The 18,199-nt window shown below is 54.6% G+C and overlaps 1 protein-coding gene across 1 annotated transcript in view; it reads right to left on the bottom strand.

Annotated features, from left to right (window-relative positions):
• Positions 1-1,013: 1,013 nt before the first annotated feature.
• KCNK9 (potassium two pore domain channel subfamily K member 9) overlaps positions 1,014-18,199 on the bottom strand; it is a 59,560-nt gene continuing 42,374 nt past the window's right edge. Inside the window, exon 2 of the mRNA XM_053929883.1 lies at positions 1,014-2,508. Coding sequence (XP_053785858.1) covers positions 1,670-2,508 — 839 coding nt within the window. The 3' untranslated portion in view covers positions 1,014-1,669. The remainder of the gene's footprint in view (positions 2,509-18,199) is intronic.

Below are 18,199 nucleotides of genomic sequence, written 5' to 3'. Positions count from 1 at the left end.
TCTTCCTGGGTGCAAGCTCCCCATTCTGGGAGAGCCCTCCGGGGCTCCCGCTGCACCTTCCGAGCAATGCGGCCGAATTGCATTTCCATCCAAGAGCCACGAACACCCCTTTCATCGAAGGGGTGGGAGGATGCGGATTGTCGGAAATGGCAGGGACGGTGACCAGGGAAGTGAAGGTCCCCTCTGTGAATTCAGAGATGAGACTTTCCTTTATTCCTGTCATTGAAAGCACCTCCAACGGACTGTCTGCAGGCGAACTTCCCCCAGGAGATACGCAGGCCTTCCCTTTCAGGTCATCCCCTAGTGGGAGTGGGGGGCATTTCCCCACTCCTCAAACAATCGTCCCCTGAGATCGGCAAGTTCCCAGCAGGCCAAGACACGGCTCCTTGCCTGTAAACTCTTCCTGAGACCGACGTGAATTTTCCCTTATTTACAAATCAAATGCAATTACAGACGCCCTTTCCTGAAATACCTACAGATACAGATACAGACTTTTTTAAATGAGGAATGCCCTGTCTTTTTGTTTTTTAGGAGAAGAACCCATGTTGATCAACTCATCATCCCCATCAGCATCCCCCTGTCCCCCACGGCAACCCTTACTCGTGTACGCGAGATGCTCTGCAAACCGCTGTCACCACCATCATCATACAAAGCAGAGGGCAATGATAAAGTGTTCTGCCGTTCCCACAATTTTCCAGTGTACCCCGACACTGCCGGGTGCACAGGAAATTGCTGCAACTGGAGATGATAAAATTGAACACGTCTTTAATACATTTATGTCCCTATGAGCTTCTGCTTGCTCCACCGCTAGCTTTTTTTGTGGTGATAATGCATACCAGTTTAACGAAGAGCATGCTTGTAAAAAACTTGTTTGAACGGGCAAGCTACAACGATCCATGTTGGCTTGCCCACCCCACCCCCTAAAAAGAAGTTAATATAATTTAGAACCTAGCATTTTAAAAATATGGGCATGACGCGTCTGAGGTCAAGGCGGCTGGTGGAACATGCTTGACTGGGCGAGATGGTAAATCAAAAACCTCCTGGGTTTTGTTTTCCCTGTTTGTTTGGAAGCAGCCAAAAGCAGGCTATTAACAGAATTGTATGACGGAAAAAAGAAATACCTGATACTTTCCACTGGGTCGCACGGTGCACCAGCGCGCACACGCACACGCGCACACACATACACACACACAGAAGCACGCATGTGCACACGCACCCACACGGGACAGCCGCTCCATTCCCCCACTCCTTTGGGGGGGAATGAGGGGAGTCCAGTCAGAGACATCACCGTGGGTGGGCGCTGGACGGCTCTCAGCCTGGTGTGCAACTTTGGGTCGGTGTCCTCTCCGCTCGGTCTGGTGGGCTCGGCCTCGCACCTGTCGTGGGAAAGCCGCCCCACGACGGGGCCGGCTGGGGGGGAAATGTAAGGCATACGTCAGGGGGAGGAAGGGATCCATGCTTCATGCTCACATGTGAGTTTCGGAGCAGGGCTCTCCCGGCTCCGTCTGCGGGACAGGGGGGGAAGAAATGAAACCAAGAAGGAGAGAGAGTGATAGTGAATGACGATACTAACAACAATAATAATAAAGGACAATAAATAACCAAGGAGGACACGCCGAGCTGGGCCGGTGTGACAGGCGACTTGTGCTGCCGCAGCCCCTCCCGCCCCCTAGATGGACTTGCGCCGCCGCGTGAGCCTGTGGACGTCCGTGACGCTGTGCAGCCCCGGGGAGACGGAGCTGATGGGGGACGGGAAGAGGCTGTTCTTCAGTGTGCTCGGTGAGATCTCCTCGATCTTGTACGAGATGGAGTGGAAGTACTGCGGGCCGAGCTGGGTGCCAAAGGAGTTCTGGTGCCCCGCGGGGCGGCTGGCGCGTCCCTGCGGCCGGTAGCAGGAGCAGGAGCACACGGACTGCAGGTCCCCATCCGCCTTGCAGCGCCCGCGGCCCTGCAGTGCCTCCTCGGGCACGTGGATGACCATGCTGTTCCGCGTGCCCGCCAGGGACGCCCTCTCCTCTGCGTCCCGCCGCTCGTCCTCACTGTTCATGGTCAAGAACCTGAGGACCACCAGGTTGAGGAAGGCCCCGATGACCGTCAGCCCCACCAGGATGTACATAAAGCTAAAGGCCACGTACAGCGGCTTCTTTTGCAGGGCGCCCTTGGTCTGCAGGGCCACGTAGTCCCCGAACCCGATGGTAGTCAACGTGATGAAGCAGTAGTAGTAGGCGTGGAAGAAGCTCCACTCCTCGCACTGGGAGAAGGCGGCCGCCCCGATGCACAGCGTCCCCATGCAGGAGAAGAAGCCCACGGTCACCATGTTCTCCATGGACACGTCCGTGTTGCGCATGCCGCAGCACTTCTTGATGCGCTTCAGCAGGTAGCGCACGAAGGTGTTCATGCGCTCGCCCAGGCTCTGGAACATGACGAGCGTCAGCGGGATGCCCAGCACCGCGTAGAACATGCAGAAAGCCTTGCCCGCATCCGTGCCCGGGGCTGCGTGCCCGTAACCTGCGGAGGGGCAAGAACACAGGGACAGTGGGTGAGAGGGTTGCATGAGCGATCTCTGGGTGGGGAGGGGCTTGGGGGCACTTTGGTTACAGGATGGGGTTTGGGGAGTTCCTGTGGGAAGGAGTTGGAGCCTGCCCATGACCTGGGGGGAGGGGAGAAGCACAGAGACGCCCCCTGAAGACGGGCATATCAGTTGGCAAGGAGTGTGAAGCGCACCCAAATCCTGAGGGGAGTGGGAGAGGACAGCAGGGAAGAGTCTGTGAAGACATGTCCTTTGAAGTTCAGGGCTGTGGGAGAGGAGATGATTTGGAGCATTTCAGTTGGGAGAAGAGGAGTTTTGGGGCCATTTCACAGTTCTTCTTAGAGCAATACAAGGTAAAAAAAAAAAAAAAGAAAAGAAACTAGAAAAACAGCATATTTGCTCCTAAGAAAACTGCAAAGGTACAGGCCCAAAGAAGAAAATTAACCATGCGCCCCGTGGACCCACATCAACAGTGAGGACCAGAGCACACTCACGGCCGCATGCCAGGCTGTGCCGACTCCCAGGCACCCATCTCCTCTTTCCAACCTCGTCAGGACCCTACAAAATAGGTGTAATGAGGCCAACCCCACTGAGGAGAAAACTGAGTTACTTAATAGCAGGGTAACTTGATTTCTGGAGAGCTGAGATTTGAACCCACAGTTTTCGGCCAACAAATACCAGGCTTCAATGTGGAGGATGTGAATCAAGAGAGGTGAGTGCAGAGTGAAAGCCAAACACCCCGAGCACAGGGACTGTCGTCTGCTCTGTCCACTGCTGGGTCCCCGCGGCCAGAGGAACACGTCCCATGTGAAACACTCCTCTCCTGAGGGAATGAGTGAATCTGTGCCACTGCGGAGTGCAGACGTGTCAGAAAAGAGACGACGAACGACCCTGAAAGACCTCAGGTGTGCCAATGCTGGGTGCACACACCTTCCCAGCACATCCCTTATTGGTCTCCCACATCAACCCTGCAAAGTTGGTCCTGCGTTTTCCCACGTTCAAAATGAGGACAGTGGTGATGAAAAGGTCAAGTTACCTGCCAGGGTCACCCAGGTGGTCAGTGATACTGTCAGAGCCAGAATAAGGTCTGCGCAACAGGGCAGAAGGAACCTCAGATTCGGTAGGTTCTAGTTCAAGTTCTGGGACTAACACCACCTGGGTTGTGGGCATTTTTGGAAGGAAGATTCAGAGGATGAGCATGGCCTCCCCACATCTCAAATCCTGCCCCATCAAGAAAGGCTTCCCACACTCTCACGGGTTCATGGTCACTGAACCAGCTGCATTATCTTGGTCCCCAGAAGACCTCTTCCAACCCAGGGCTCACTGTCTGTTAGATGGAATATGTTGTGGGATGGGACGATGTTCATTTCCAGGAGGGTTGGGTTTTTCTCTTTCTCAATGCTTTTACTTTGAGATATGAGGGAGAGTACTATAGATACACACGAAAAAGAGCACCTAGCCCAGGGCCTGGTACACAGTAGGGGCCTACCAGACCCCAAGACCTCTGTCCCTCCCACGGTCTCCCACAGAAAGCCCACTCCACTCTTCCAGGACTTCGTCACTTATGTTCAGGCTGCTTGTCTCCCTCTTGGCATGATTATGTGCCACTTCCCATCTGCCCCAGGGGCCACACTCTCCCTACAAAGGTGACATCACATATTTGTCCCTGGGAGGCCTTCTCTTCATCCTCTCTGGCCCTCAGTCCCCCTGAGCCAGCACTGAACACTGACCCCTCAGAAACCCCAGGAGAAATGACATGACAGAGGGGGTGTCAGGCCAGGCAGAATAGAATGGAGACATAGAAAAGCTGAAGGGGAAAGCAATGATGTATTAATAGAAATTACGCAACCTAAAGAACAGACAGAAATAAAGACCAAAAATAAATAAAGCTTCAGATAGCTGCAGAACAATATCAAAAGGCATCATAGAAGGAAAATAGAGAATAAAACAAAAAAGTAAAGAAATAGCCAAAACTAACCAAATTTGGTAAAGAACACAAGTGTACAGATTTGAGAAGCCAAGTGAATCCCAAGAAAAACACAAAGAAAACCACCCATCAGAATCAAAATGCTGCAAACCAAAGACAGGACTGAAGGCAGCCAGACAGAAACAACCATCACATCCAGGGGACAACCCTGAGCACGGCTTACTTCCAATCATGAGCAATGGAGGCCAGAAAACCATGGAATAACCTCTTTAAAGACCTTTTTAAAAAGGCCATCAACCCCGAATTGTCTATGCAGAGAAAATGTCCTTTAAGAATGAAGGCAAAATGCATTTTCAGATTAAAGAAAATTTGCTACCAGCCGATCTGCACAGTATCACTGCTAAAGCAAGTTCTTCCGCACGGAGGGAAATAATACCAGATGGAGACTTAGGTCTTCAGGAAAGAAGGAAACACATCTTGGTAAACAAGTGGGTTTATATTTATACACACTGCAGGGGTGGAAATCCCACAACATCTCCATATAGCTCACCTGTGTAGCTGATGCAAAAGCCAGGTGAGTGCTGCAGAACAGCAGGCTGCTGGAAACTTAACAAGGCGGTTTAATATTAGCTAACAGTTCCAAATGTGATGTGTTTACTGGAGGAAGCCAAAACAGCATTTTCTGGGTCAAAAACTACACCCCAGGTACCCAGGCCTACCCCACCCCCCACTGCGGTCAGTGAAGATGATCAGAAGCAGACTCCTTCCCAGGGATGCATCCATCCTCCTGTTCTCTGTCCCACTACAGAAAGACAGACCTCGGTCACAGTGAGGCCTCATGGTGAATCTCCCTGGCCCATTACAGTTGAGGACATCCCTCAGCAAGACACGTTCAGGAGACAGAGTGAGAGAGGACAGCACCCAAGTGGGGGGCCTTCCCGCCAAAGTAAGTCTCCCAGTGGTCTGGGGCGTGGGACTATTCCCGCTGCAGTGAGAGATGAGCTGCAGTGCCTTCCAGGAAAAGGCAGGCCGGGCAGGATAGCTTCAATTGCCCACCCAGACGCACCTGCTCGCCCTGCTCTCTGCCAGGAGGCCAGCCTCTACGAGCCACATCAGGTGGTCCTTGGCCCTCTGGCTTCCCGTTAAGTTCGCCAGTAGACAGCCATCCCCAGGAGCAGGTCTGAGGAAGGGAGGGAGCAGAGGGCCCTGGCAACACGCTGTGTCCACCAGTGGGTTCATGGCACAAAGCTACTGGCTACCAGCCCCAGGAACTAGTCCCAGGCAGCCTGCTGGCTCTGCATTTTGCTGGCCCCAGGGTACTGTGTCCTCCCGTCCTGCTCCCCTCCACCCCGCTCACACATTCCAGAAGATGTAGAAACAGCCCACTAAGTAACTGCTCGCACTGAGGGGCTGCTTCCTGCAGAGACCCTGAAGGATAAGCCGCACGGGTCCTCTGCTCAGTGTCTGCTGTGATACTGATGTAACACTGTGGGCCCTGCGTGCAAAGGGTCCACGCACATCCAACGTTCACAAAGTATCTGTGTAGGCACGGCATCTATGGGTCCCTCGTAGGAATACCCACGGTGTTCACTGGAATGTCGTCAACACTGCGAATGTGCTGGGTGGAATACCAGGACGAGTGCATGGGACACACAGGCACAACACACCCACAGCTTCTGTCCACTGCCCCCTGGCCAGGTCTGCAGCTCCGAGGACAGCAGAGCCCCCTCTGGACTCAGCTCTGCAGACCCCAGAGCTTGGCAGAGAGGAAGCACTCGGAAGTTAGAGGGATGCATCACATGTGAATGATGTCCATCTCCGAGGGCCTGCCCGGAGGCCCCGCCCACCACCCAGCCCAGCGTGGCCGGGGCAGCTTCCCCCAGGCCCTGCAGTGTCCAGCCTGCTATGTGTGGCCCCTTTAATACACCTGGTAGGTCTCTTTGATCTGTTGTGGGAGAAGCTGTGCAGAGAAGAGGCCTGCATCTCTCAGCTGCAGCTGGCTAACAAAACAAGATGAGTAGGTCCCATCTTCCCAGAGGGGAGAGAGGCAGTGAAGGAGGGCATTACAACTAATCATTCCTATTGGGTCTGGGGCTCCTCAAAGAGCCACCTGTGGCTCCTCGCTGGCTCCTGTGAGATTTCGCAGAAGCGTGACAAGGCCACACTATGAGACGTGCCCCAGGCCCGGCTTAGCACTTCAGTAAAGAGGCCACGAGGGCCCAACGGGCTCTCCCCACTGGGAAAGTGAGCAAGGCCACTGGGCCACGTGACCAGCTTGACCCTGACACTCTTGCTCAAGAGCAGGCTGGGGCTCCTTCCTGCCTGCTGGGGACCCCGGCCCATCAACGGCTGGCTGCTGTGAGTTCTTCAGACTCATACGGCACTTCACAGTTTGTAAAGCACCCCTGGCTATGGGCACCCCACCCCGAAACCCACCTGACCCCCCCTCCAGCAGCAGCCCACCCAGCTTTGCACCCTCACTCAGCATGCTGCGCATTCATGGACAAGACTGTCCCTGGCAGCAGGCCAGCCGGCTTTGAGCCCCGACTCTGCCCCTGAGGGACCGTGGGTGGTCACCTCCCCCTCAGGGCTCCCCAACAACTTCTGCCAAATTCACCGCAATCCCAGTCTCCCAGGGAGGCCCGGCTGCTCCCCAAGCAGAAGCAGCCGTCAAGGCCAGGTGCCAGGTGTGGGTGGGCATGACTGTCTCCTCCCGCCCACAGCCACCGGGGGCGGGGGACAGACTGCCAGCCCAGAAGAGGAGAGGGCTGCACAGGCCTTTGGGCATCGGGAAATTTGCTGCCGGAAGAGAGTGAAATATTTATAAAGGACATGCAAGGATTTTGTGCTGGTAGGAATTTGGTAGGCACAAATTCCATTACAGAATGACTCAGGGCAGCTTTGGAAAAGGAGGTGCAGGAGCAGAAAGCTGCCCTCAGCCCCCACGCTTCCTGGCTGGCTCCCCACTTCAGCCCGTGGCATGCACCAGCGTGTCCTCTCCGGCAGGGCCCTGCACACACACCCCCAAAGGAACTACATGTGATCACTCACTCAGTTTACAAAGCTTGTCTGCGTTCCTTCTTTCATCTGAATGGGATACCCAGTATTGTGGCTGCCCTGGGTCAAGTCACCCTTCTCACAATATAACAGACCCCTGAATTCTCTGGGTAGCACCCCATCGGCTTCCAGGCAGGTCTCCGTTCACTCCCAAAGAGGGGATGATGCTTCTTGTGGGCTCTGGTTCAGTCACCAGCCAAACCCTGAGCCCATGAGGCTTTGTGCTTTTCTGCCAGAACTAAAGGGACTCAGAGTGTGATGTCTGGAGCCACTGGAGTCATTTCAGCACCATGGGGATGATGTGCCCACACACCAAGGAGGGTGTCCTGAGACGGGGTGGAGGAGCACTGTTCCGCCCCATGTCTGAGTGCAGCCAAGAGTCAGCCCCACTCACAGACATCGCAGTCTGTCTCCCAGTAAATCTTTTGGCTTCAGCCAGTGTTTTGGTGGCAATTGATTAACACTCAACATGTCCTACGCCTCAGTGTGACTACAAATAATAACAGTTTTCTATTGGTAACAACACCCTCTGTAATTCAAACGCCCCTGCACCTTACAAGGTCTCTCACACAGGCCGCCCCAAATCTGTCCAAGGAGAGACGGGCAGGTGAGGGGAACCGGGTGTGCGGGCAGACAGGGGCAGGCCTGGGGTGGGGGGTGGGGGACCACGTCCCCTCAAGGGGCAGCTGTTCCCACCCAGCAACTGGGGCTGCAGGCCAGGGCAACCCAATGTCCTGATTTTAAAAGACAAGCTGGAAATTCAGGGTTTTTTTAAATGTGGGATCTAATTGGTGTCTAATTAAACATTTTTAAATGTGGCACAGGCCAAACAAAATAAGATAAAACAGACCATCTGTTTGCTTAAAACAGAGGCCTCCTGAAGTAAAGGGAGAGACCAGGAGAGACAGGAGGAAAGGGAAGATGGTGGGGCGGGGGGGGGGGGGGGGGGGGGGGGGGGGGGGCAGGGGGAGGGCCTGCAGGGCGGTGAGTGAGGCTCCAACCAATGCTGGGCTCCCGGCCACCGAGCCCCTCCCCACACCCCCTCATTCGCCTCCCCTCCCCTGCTGTGAGCCTACAACCAGCTCTACTTCACAGACACACAAAGGCAACAAGAGGTGACTCACCCGCTGACCGTCTCCCCCAAGAGGGCTGAGGTCAGCCCTGCCCCACAGAACACCGAGCAGAGCCACACCCAGGTGGGCTGGGTTATTCTGGGTAGACTGAGGCCCCTTCCCACAATCCCCGTGGAGAACTGCACCCCACAGGATGTGTGAGCCCATCTCCCCGATGAGAAAGCTGAGGCTGCGCCCAGGGCCCTCAGACTCCAGGCCCTGGGCCTTTCCGGCAGCCCCTGGAGGCCCTGGCAGCCTGCTGGCTGGCGGTTGGGTGCACTGTGTTCTCTGGAGGAAATCTGGCAGCTCCGGAACTCCACTCAACAAAAGAGCAACTCCCTCCTAGGCTTTTTTATTACCAATCCCTCCAAACGTTCCTTCTGGTCTCCCTTCATTTTATGTCTTAAGGGGTAAAAGGGACCTAAAAATATATTTTTTAAAAAATAAGCAAAAGCTTGCAAGGCTCATGTTCCTGACAACAGCTCACGACAGGCCTTTTTCTCTTCTGTCCCCTGCGAGGCTTTGTGTGAAGACCCCTTCCCAGAGGTCCGGGGACACTGGGAGGAGGGGCGCCAGGTGAGGGTGCCATAAACCCGGGCCCAGACTCCACGGGGCCTCTCCCAGGGGCTGCATCTCCTGGGCCCCATGTCCTTCGCGCTCTGAGGATCCAACCCAGTGTCATTAACCCCGTCTTGTGGATGAGAACACTGAGCCTGGACAGCCACATGCACGTCCCCTCAAGCCCCCACAATGTCCCTGCCAGGCAGGCGTCGGAAAGCCCTCAGCTGGGGGTGTAGACACACCGAGAGTGGGAAGGACACCTGGCCGAGGAAGGTGTGTCCTCCGCAGAAGTCCGAGGGAAAGCCAGGGGCAGGGCCTCACCGTGTGCTCTGCCATGTTCCCACCAGGGGGGAGGTGGCAACCCAGCGCCCGCCAATGGGCACCTGGGCAACAAATGTGGCCCTCACACACGAGGGGGGCATCACACAGCCCTAAATATGAAGAAAACGCTGACAGGCCACACTGTGGACGAGCCTTGGGAACATTATTCAAAGTGCAAGAAGCCAGACGCAGAAGACTACGGGTTGTATGGTTCCATTTACAGAGAACGCCCAGGACAGACACGTCCACATGGACACCAGGGGTGGTGGCTGTCCTGGGTGGGGGAGGGGGAAGAGCCGTCACTTGAGGGGTCTGGGCGTCCCTTTGGGGGAGGAGAGTGTCTGCAACTAGGCGGAGGCCGGCGGCGGCCGCACCACACTGGGGATGCGCTCGGTGGGGCTGCGCTACTACTCGCTGTACAACATGAGTTTTACTTCAATGGCAACCGGAGAAAGCTGTTGTGTTTAAAGCCAAGCTCTTTCCATCTTGCACGCGGGGAAATGGTGCCCTGAAGGATGAGGCCGCTGGGGGAGTGGCCAAGGTCCTGGGGCTTTTGGGGGATCCTGGAAGGAAAGGGCCAGCTGCCTGAGCTTCTCCACACATGGGGGGCTCTGAGGCTTCCCTGCAGGGTCCGGGATCCCTGCCCCTCCCTGTGGATCTCTCTGGGAACACTGGCTCCGGCCCTCCCCCTGGGGGGACACTCCCTGCTAAGGGACCACTGCCCCAGGGGGCACCCACAGCTCGCTGGTCTGCCTCGACCAGCCCCCACGCTGGCCTCTGGACACAGGTGACAGCTATCATCCACGGGCCACCTCCCCCTGTGGGAGGTCCGCTAGACAGCATGTGTGAGACCCGGGCTGGGCTGTAGCATGGGGGGAAGGGCCTGGGCAGGGGCCAGGCCAGCCCCCCAGCCGAGCCCTTCTGGGCAGGGGTGGAGGGTGGTGGCTCCACCAGTTTCCTTCACCCCTGAGATGCTGATGCAGCCCCGATCATAGGCCTGCCAGGCTCCACCAGGCACCCACGGGGCCGGGTCCCCCTGAGTGGGCCAGCCCCTCCTAGCCCCAGCCCCAGCCATCAAATACAAGAGGCGTGGAACCACAGAAGCCGCTGGAAGTCCTCCGTGCACAAAATGAGTTTGCTTTTGAAGAGATGCACACATGTGGCCCATAAGGAGTTTAATGGGCTGAGATGACAGTGAAAGCCCACAGCGCCACCCCCCCCCCGCCCCTCCCCCAGCTCTTTTCAGGCCCAGTGGCTCAAGAGCTGAGACCATGGGCGTCAGCGACCAAAGATGCAACAGCGCCCTCTGGTGGGCACTCGGACGACTGCGGAACCCCCTGCCTGCCGCAGCGCAGACAGACCACCGTCCCCTGGGACAGATCCGGAGCCAGGGGGAAAGCCATCCATCCTCTTCATAGATGGTGCGCTGCGCGGCCAGTCCTTCCCCGGAAGTTACCATCCATCGAGGGCAGCTCTGGCCAAACATCATAACAATGATGGTAACAATAAGATGATGATGATGATGGCCAGTCACTTCCTGAGGGCACACACTGTGCCAGGGACTGAGCCAAAATGTTTACGGTCCCAATCATTTACTCTCAGGACAGAGGGGCCACCCTCTGCAGGTGAGTGTTGTTGCCCCCGGCCCACAGGTGAGAAATGGGGCGAGCTGTTACCTTTCCAAGCCCCGAGGTGAGGCCAACCCGGCTCCAGTCCTGTCCCTGCTGTCCCCCGGCCAGGTCACAGCAGGGACAATCTGCAGGAGGCCTGGTCTGCACCGCCCCTCCCAATAAACCCTCCTCTCTCTCCCATGCTACTCTCCATCCCTCCCACCCACAGGGCATAACCTCCTCCTCCCCCCAAAACTACAAGAAAACAGGGGGAAATACATCTAAATTTAAAGTTTACAGGCCCTGGCTGGTGTGGCTCAGTGGATTGAGTGCCAGCCTGCAAACCAAAGGGTTGCTGGTTCGATTCCCAGTCAAGATACATGCCTGCGGGCCTGCTCCCCAGTAGGGGGCGCATGAGAGGCAACCACACCCTGGTGTTTCTCTTTCTCCCTCCCTTCCCCTCGCTAAAAATAAGTAAAATCTTTAAAGTTCATGGGGAAAATTATATAAAATTTGGCCGACTTCTGAAGTCTATGGCAGAATGAGAAAATTTTAAGTCAAGCTGAATAGCCAGTAATACCCACTCATTAATTATTGATCCTCTTTGTGAAGGAAGTCACACCGAGTCTCTGAGGGCTAAGTCCCTGGCATGCGTGAGAGGGAGGGAGAAGGTGGAATTCACACCAGAGAGACCGGGTGGGTCTGCGATCTCAACGCTGCCTCCCTCCCTCAGGGCCCTGCTCGAGGCCCCCCTCCGCAGAAGGCTCTGTTCTTGCTCTGAACTCCCAAAGGGCCTCTGGGCACAGGGGCCTCAATGACACGGCATTAGAGGCCTGGCACCAAGCCTGGCCTCCTCGTCTGTGAAATGAGTGCGGCTCAAGCCCTGGGGTCAACAGGGCCACAGCACCTGAGTGCTGAAAATGACAAACTGCAAACCTCCGCGCCCCTGAGAGCCCGGACTCGCAGAACGGAGGTAAGCAGCGTTGCGCCTGCGTGTTCAGAAGCACTGCTTCCCAAATGCGGCTCCCATGGGTGGGTGGGACCAGCTGGGGTCAGGTTACAGGGCAGGTCCTGAGTCAGCGGCCCTGGGCCTAGGACTCTGCATGGTAATGAGCTCCCCAGACCTCCCACCACATATGAAGGGATCTAAAGAGAAGCAGGGACACAAGGAGCTGATCGGGAGCATGAGGTGCAGATCAGGGACACGAGGAGCAGATCGGGGGCATGTGGAGCTGATCGGGGGCACGTGAAACTGATTGGGGGCACGTGGAGCTGATCAGGGGCACGTGGAGCTGATCGGGGGCACGTGGAGCTGATCAGGGGCACGTGGAGCTCATCGGGGGCACGAGGAGCTCATCGGGGCAGTGCTTGGCCCTAGGAGAGCCACCGGCCCACACGAAGCACGTTCAGGCGGTTAGAATTGAGCTCACATCCTGCGTGCCTGGGTCAGCATATGCTGGAGACTCGGGGCAGCAGGCTCGCTTCCAGGCCCTCGCGTGTTGAGAGACACTCGTTTGGTCAAGAAGCAGCAGGAGTAGGTAGTTCTAGCTGAGATTGCCGGTGGCCACCCACATGTTGGACCTCCTCCTGGGCACACAGCTGGCCCCCAGAGGCCACAGCAGGACTCCATGCCAGCCAGCAGAACAGGCTCCAGGCCTGGCCCACAGAACGGCCGGCCTCATGATCTCTGCCCCTCCCCCTGCCCTCCCCCGTTGGCTCCCCCAACCCTCTCTCTCTCTGCCTGAGAGTAGACAGGGCTCAGGGTGCAGGGAGCCGGGGTCCCTGAGTGCCTGCGTGGAACAGAACCAGGCCATGTGCAGGCACTGCCGGCACAGCTCCCAGCAAGCACTCAGCGAGAGGCCTCTGCCAGCACAGAGGCCGAACACACAGCAGGTGTGTGCAGACTGACGTCACAAGCCTGGTCATCACGTCCATCAGATGCTGAGGAGACGCCTGGCTTCAGGGCAGACGCGGACAGCCCACCGGGCCCTGCTCTAGTCCATCCTCCCGGCCGCCGGGTAGGGTCCAGACAGGGACGGTCACATCTACATCACAGGTGAGAAAACTGGGTCTCGGGAGCCTGTTGGCTGTGTGGTCTTGCAGGTGTCCCATCAGCGGTGGGACAAGGCCTGGGACGCAGCTGTGACTGCACAGGGCAGCCTGCCACGTGGGGCTGGCAGGCCCGTGCACGTGTGCACACATATGTACAGACACACATGCACACAAAGACACAAATGTACACAAATACACACACACACACCCCTCTGTGGCCCAAGACTCTCTACTGGAAAGTAATGAAGGTGAAACTGAGTGATATTAGAAGCACCCTCGCTCTGTGCCTAAATGTGAACAGTAAACACACATTAAACGTGCTTCTAAAAACCATGGAACAATGCTCGGTACGCAGCCTCCTGTCCTCTGCCCTTTGCTGGAGTGGAAGAAGAGCACAGCTCCCGGACTGGCGACGAGAGACTGACTTCAGCCCAGTCACTTTCTCAAGGACACCCAGCGAACCTCCCTCCTCCAGGGCTGCGGCCAGCAGGTGCGGGGACATCCCCTCCCCTAACCGCAGCCCGGTGCCTCCGAGTCTCAAGGCCGAGTGCAAACGCCGGCTGAGAGGCAGACCCTGGAGGCTGGCTCCTGTCCCTCCGCGTGACCTCAAGGAGACTCTGTAGCCCCTCACCCCAGGTCTGCCTGCAGACCAGCTGGCTGTGAGCACCGCCAGGGGACAGACACCAACCAGCAGGTACGGGCCTTCCTAGCACCAGGACCTTTACGCCATTTTTTTTCTTTTTTTTTCTTTTCCCTTTCCCACACCCTCCCCCGCTTCAGCAACCATGGGCTTGTTCTCTGTATCTATCGGTCTGTTTCTGTTCGATTTGTCTGTGCATTTTTTTTTATTTTAGATTCCACGTAGAAGTGAAATCATATGGTATTTGTCTTTCTCTGTCTGACTTATTTCACCGAGCATAATACCCTTTCGGGTCCATCCATGTTGTTGTAAATGGTAAATTTTCATTCCTTTTTATGGCCAAGTAATATTCCCCTGCATAAATGTACCGCAGCTTTCTTATCCGCTCGTCTCTGGAAGGGCGCCTAGACTGCTCCCACGCCGCAGCAACTGTTAAAAAATGCTGCGGTGCACATAGGAGGGCAGCTATCTTTTCGAGTTAGAGTTTCCATTTTCTCGGGATAAATGTCCAGCAGTGCAATTGCTGAGTCATAAGGCAGTTCTACTTTTATTTTTTTGAGGAACCTCCACACTGCTTTCGACAGTGGCTGCACCAATTTACAATCCCACCAACAATGCACGAGAGCTCCCTTTCCTCCACATCCTCACCAACGCTTGTTGTTTGTTGATTTATTGAGGGTAGCCCTTCTGACAGGTGTGAGGTGCTTTCTCATTGCGGTTTATTTTTCATCTCTCTGATGCTTAGTGATATGTTGAGCATCTTTTCATGTCTATTGGCTGTCGGTATGTCCTCTCTGGAGAAGTGTCTATTCAGGTTCTCTGCCCATTTTTTAATTGAATTGATCGAGGGGCTTTTTTGTTTGTCTGTTTGTTTGGTGTTAAGCTGTGTAAGTTCCTTCTATATTTTGCATATTAACCCATTACTGGGTGTATTATTTGTGTATATCTTCTCCCATTCAGTAGGTCGTCTTTTCGTTATGTTGATGGTTTCCTTCGCCATACTAATACTTTTTAGTTTGATATAGTCCCATTTGTTTATTTTCCCTTTATTTTCCTTCACCAAGGAGACATTTTCAAAAAGATATTGCTAAGGATGATGTCAAAGAGTTTACGGTCTATTTTTTTCTTCTAGCGGTTTTGTGGTTTGGTTTCAGGTCTTACATGTACGACTTTGCTCCACCTGGAGTTTATTTTTGTATATGACATAAAAAGGTGGTCTGGTTTCATTTCTGCATGGACCCAGTTCCCCCAACACCACTGATTAAAGAGACTGTCTTTCCCCCACTGTGTGTCCTTGCCCGCTTTGCCATCAATTGATTGCCCATATAAGTGAGGGTTTACTTCTGGGCTCCCTGGTCTATTCCGTTGACTTATGCATTGTGTTCATGGCTGTACCATACTGTTTTGATTATTGTAGCTTCACAGTACGGTTTGCTAGCAGGAAGTGTGATACCTCCCACTTTGTTCTTTCTCAAAATTTCTTTGACTATTCAGGGTTTTTGAGGTTCCATATAAATGTTAGGGTTAGTTCTAATTTTGAGAAGCATGCATGCCGTTGGTACATTAATAGGAATCGCATTGAATCTGTGTGTTGCTTTAGGTAGTGAGGACACATTATTAATCCTTCCAGTCCATCGATGTTTTCTCTTTTTTTTAAGATTTTATTTTTATTACTTATTTTTAGAGAGAGGGAGGGAGCAAGGAGGAGAGAAACATCAGTGTGTGGTTGCCTCTCGCACGCCCCCTACTGGGGACCTGGCCCACAACCCAGGCCTGTGCCCTGACTGGGAATCAAACTGGCGACCCTTTGGTTTGCAGGCTGGCACTCAATCCATTGAGCCACCCCAGCCAGGGCGCTGATGTTTCGTACACCGATGCCTTAGTTTTCAGAGTGCAGGTCTTTCGCCTCTAGTTAAACTTATTCCTAGACATTTTATGCTCTTTCATTCTCATTCTAATCGTTCGTTATTGCTGGGAGAAAAGCATTATCGATGTATGGATTTTGGTATATGGGTTCTGTGCCCGGCAACGTTATGGAATGCATTTATTAGTTCTAATAGCTGTTTGTTTGTTTGTTTGGTGGAGGCTTTAGGGTTTTCATGTCGTCTGCAAATAATGAGACTCGTTCTTCCTTTCCAACGTTCCCTGCCTCGCCGCTGTGGCGAGGCCTTCCAATACGATGGTGAACAGAAGCAGCTGTAGTGCAAACCCTTGCCCAGTGCCCAGTCTTGGATGAACAGCTGCCCAGCGTTGACGTTAGCCGTGGGCTGGTCAAACACGCCTTCATTCTGTGGAGCTACGTCTCCACTACACTGGCTTTGTCGAGATTTTTATCATAAAAAGACATTGAATCTTGTCGAATGCTCTGTCTACATGTATTTAGGGGATAATGTGGTTTTTCACCCCTTCGTTTGTTACTGTGATGTATCACACTGACTCACACACAGGCGTTGACTCACCCTTGTGTCCCTGGGATGAGTCCCACTTGCTCATGTTGTGTGTCCACTTAATTTATTGTCGAGTCCAGTTTGCTAATAGTCTGCTGAGACTTTTTGCCTCTGTGCTCATTGAGGATATCACCTGTAATTTTCTTTTTTTGTAAGGACTTTATCCACTGTTGGTATCGGGGTGATGCTGGCTTCGTAGAATGGGTTTGGAAGCATTCCTTCATCTTCAATTTTTTGAAATAATTGTTTGGGAAGTTTAAGAAGGATAAACATTAGTTCTTCTTTGTTTGGTAGAGTTCACCCGTGAAGCCTCCTGGTTCTGGACACTTATTTGTTGGGAGTTTTTTTCATTACACTTAATAAAGAAATAATGGCCTTAAATGCCACCTTAATGTTCTGTCCGGCTGACCTACCCACAGGTGTGAGTGGGGTATTAAATCCCCAACAGTCACGTGCTGGGGGGTTCCAGGCCTCCAGTAACTGCCCCTCTGCCGCGTGCGGGGGTGTTTCCCGTCGCCACCTCCTCTTCTGGGACTGGTCCCTGCACAGCTGTGTGACGTCCTTGTCTTCTTCACATCTTTGTTTGGTTTCATCCATTTTATCTGATGCAAGCACAGCTCCCGCTTTCTTTCCACGTCTGTCTGCATGGGGACCGCCTTCACCCCCCACTTCTGGTCTATGCGAGTCTTTCGACTTACAGGGAGCCTCTTGCACGCAGCTTGCAGACGGGCCACGTTTATCATCCAGCCGACCCCGTGTCTTCTTCCTGGAGCATCCGCTCCATTACGTCTAAGGCAACTGTGGGCAAGTACGTTCTTATTGCCATTTTGTCGTCGTCCGGGTATTTTTTCACCGTTCTCCGTTCCATTCCTCTTGCCCTGATCCCTCCCCTTGTGGTCTGCTGGTTTTCCTTAGCATTTGGTTTGGGGTTCCTTTCCCTCTATTCTTTGTATGTCTTTTGTAGGTTTGTGTGCAGGTGGTTCGGGCAGGTAGGGGACAAGTGGTGGCCGAAGGCGTGTGAGGTCCTGGCCTGAGGAGCCGTAGCTGTTTTAGGTGGGGAGGCCAGATGCGGGCAGGGATGCCCTGTTCCTACAGCTCGCCCCCTCTGCTGGGCCAGATGGGCCGGGGCAACGTGTCCGGGGCCACTGCAGTGAGCTTGCAGGTAGGCACCTGGAGGGGGCCCCGCCCACCCTCAGGCGGGAAGCAGGGGCGCTCACCAGGCCCTCCCACCCGGAGGATGGCTCCCCTGGCTCCCAGCCTTATTGATATGGCTCTGCCGTGGCTGCACAGAAAGTGGCCTACTGGGAAAGTGCCCTCCACATGGGCTTCGGGTCCCAGGTGGCTCAAGGAAGCTGGGCAGAGCCAGGCAGGGACTTCCTGCACCTGGAGCGCCCGCCTGCTGGGCTGGAGTGGCTCCAGGAGGGAGGCCAGGTGCCCCTGCGACGCCCTGTTGTTCCTGCTTCCTCCTGCAATTCGGCAGCAAACAGCTCTGGGCAGCGTAGCTGGGAATGCACTGCGCAGTCCTGCAGGTAGATCCGACACCCAGGTGCAGCCTCCCCTAGCGCCCCAGCGGAGCACACAGCCCCACTCACCGCAGTTCCCCAGGCTTCTCTGTTCAGTGACGTCTCTCCAATAAGCGGGGCTGGGAAAACAGGCCAGCCCTCTGGCACCACACACCAAACTAACGCAAAAGGGATTCACGACTTTACCATAAGACCTGAAAGAATACAATGTATAGAAGAAAACATAGGCTCTAAACTTAGGGGACTTGGTTTCTGTGGCCTTGACCCCAAAAGCAAGGGGAGCGAAAGCAAAAATAAGTGAGTGGGACTACATAAGCTAAAACGCCTCTGCACAGCAAAAGAAAGCAGCAACAAAACAAAAAGGCAGCCCGCTGACGGGGAGAAGGTATTCGCAGCCAATACCTGGTAGTGGGCTAATA

Source organism: Desmodus rotundus, chromosome 8 (assembly GCF_022682495.2).
Source record: "Desmodus rotundus isolate HL8 chromosome 8, HLdesRot8A.1, whole genome shotgun sequence".
Classification (NCBI taxonomy): Eukaryota; Metazoa; Chordata; class Mammalia; order Chiroptera; family Phyllostomidae; genus Desmodus; species Desmodus rotundus.
Note: the sequence above shows the minus strand (reverse complement) of the source record. Positions and strands in the feature narration are given on the sequence as shown.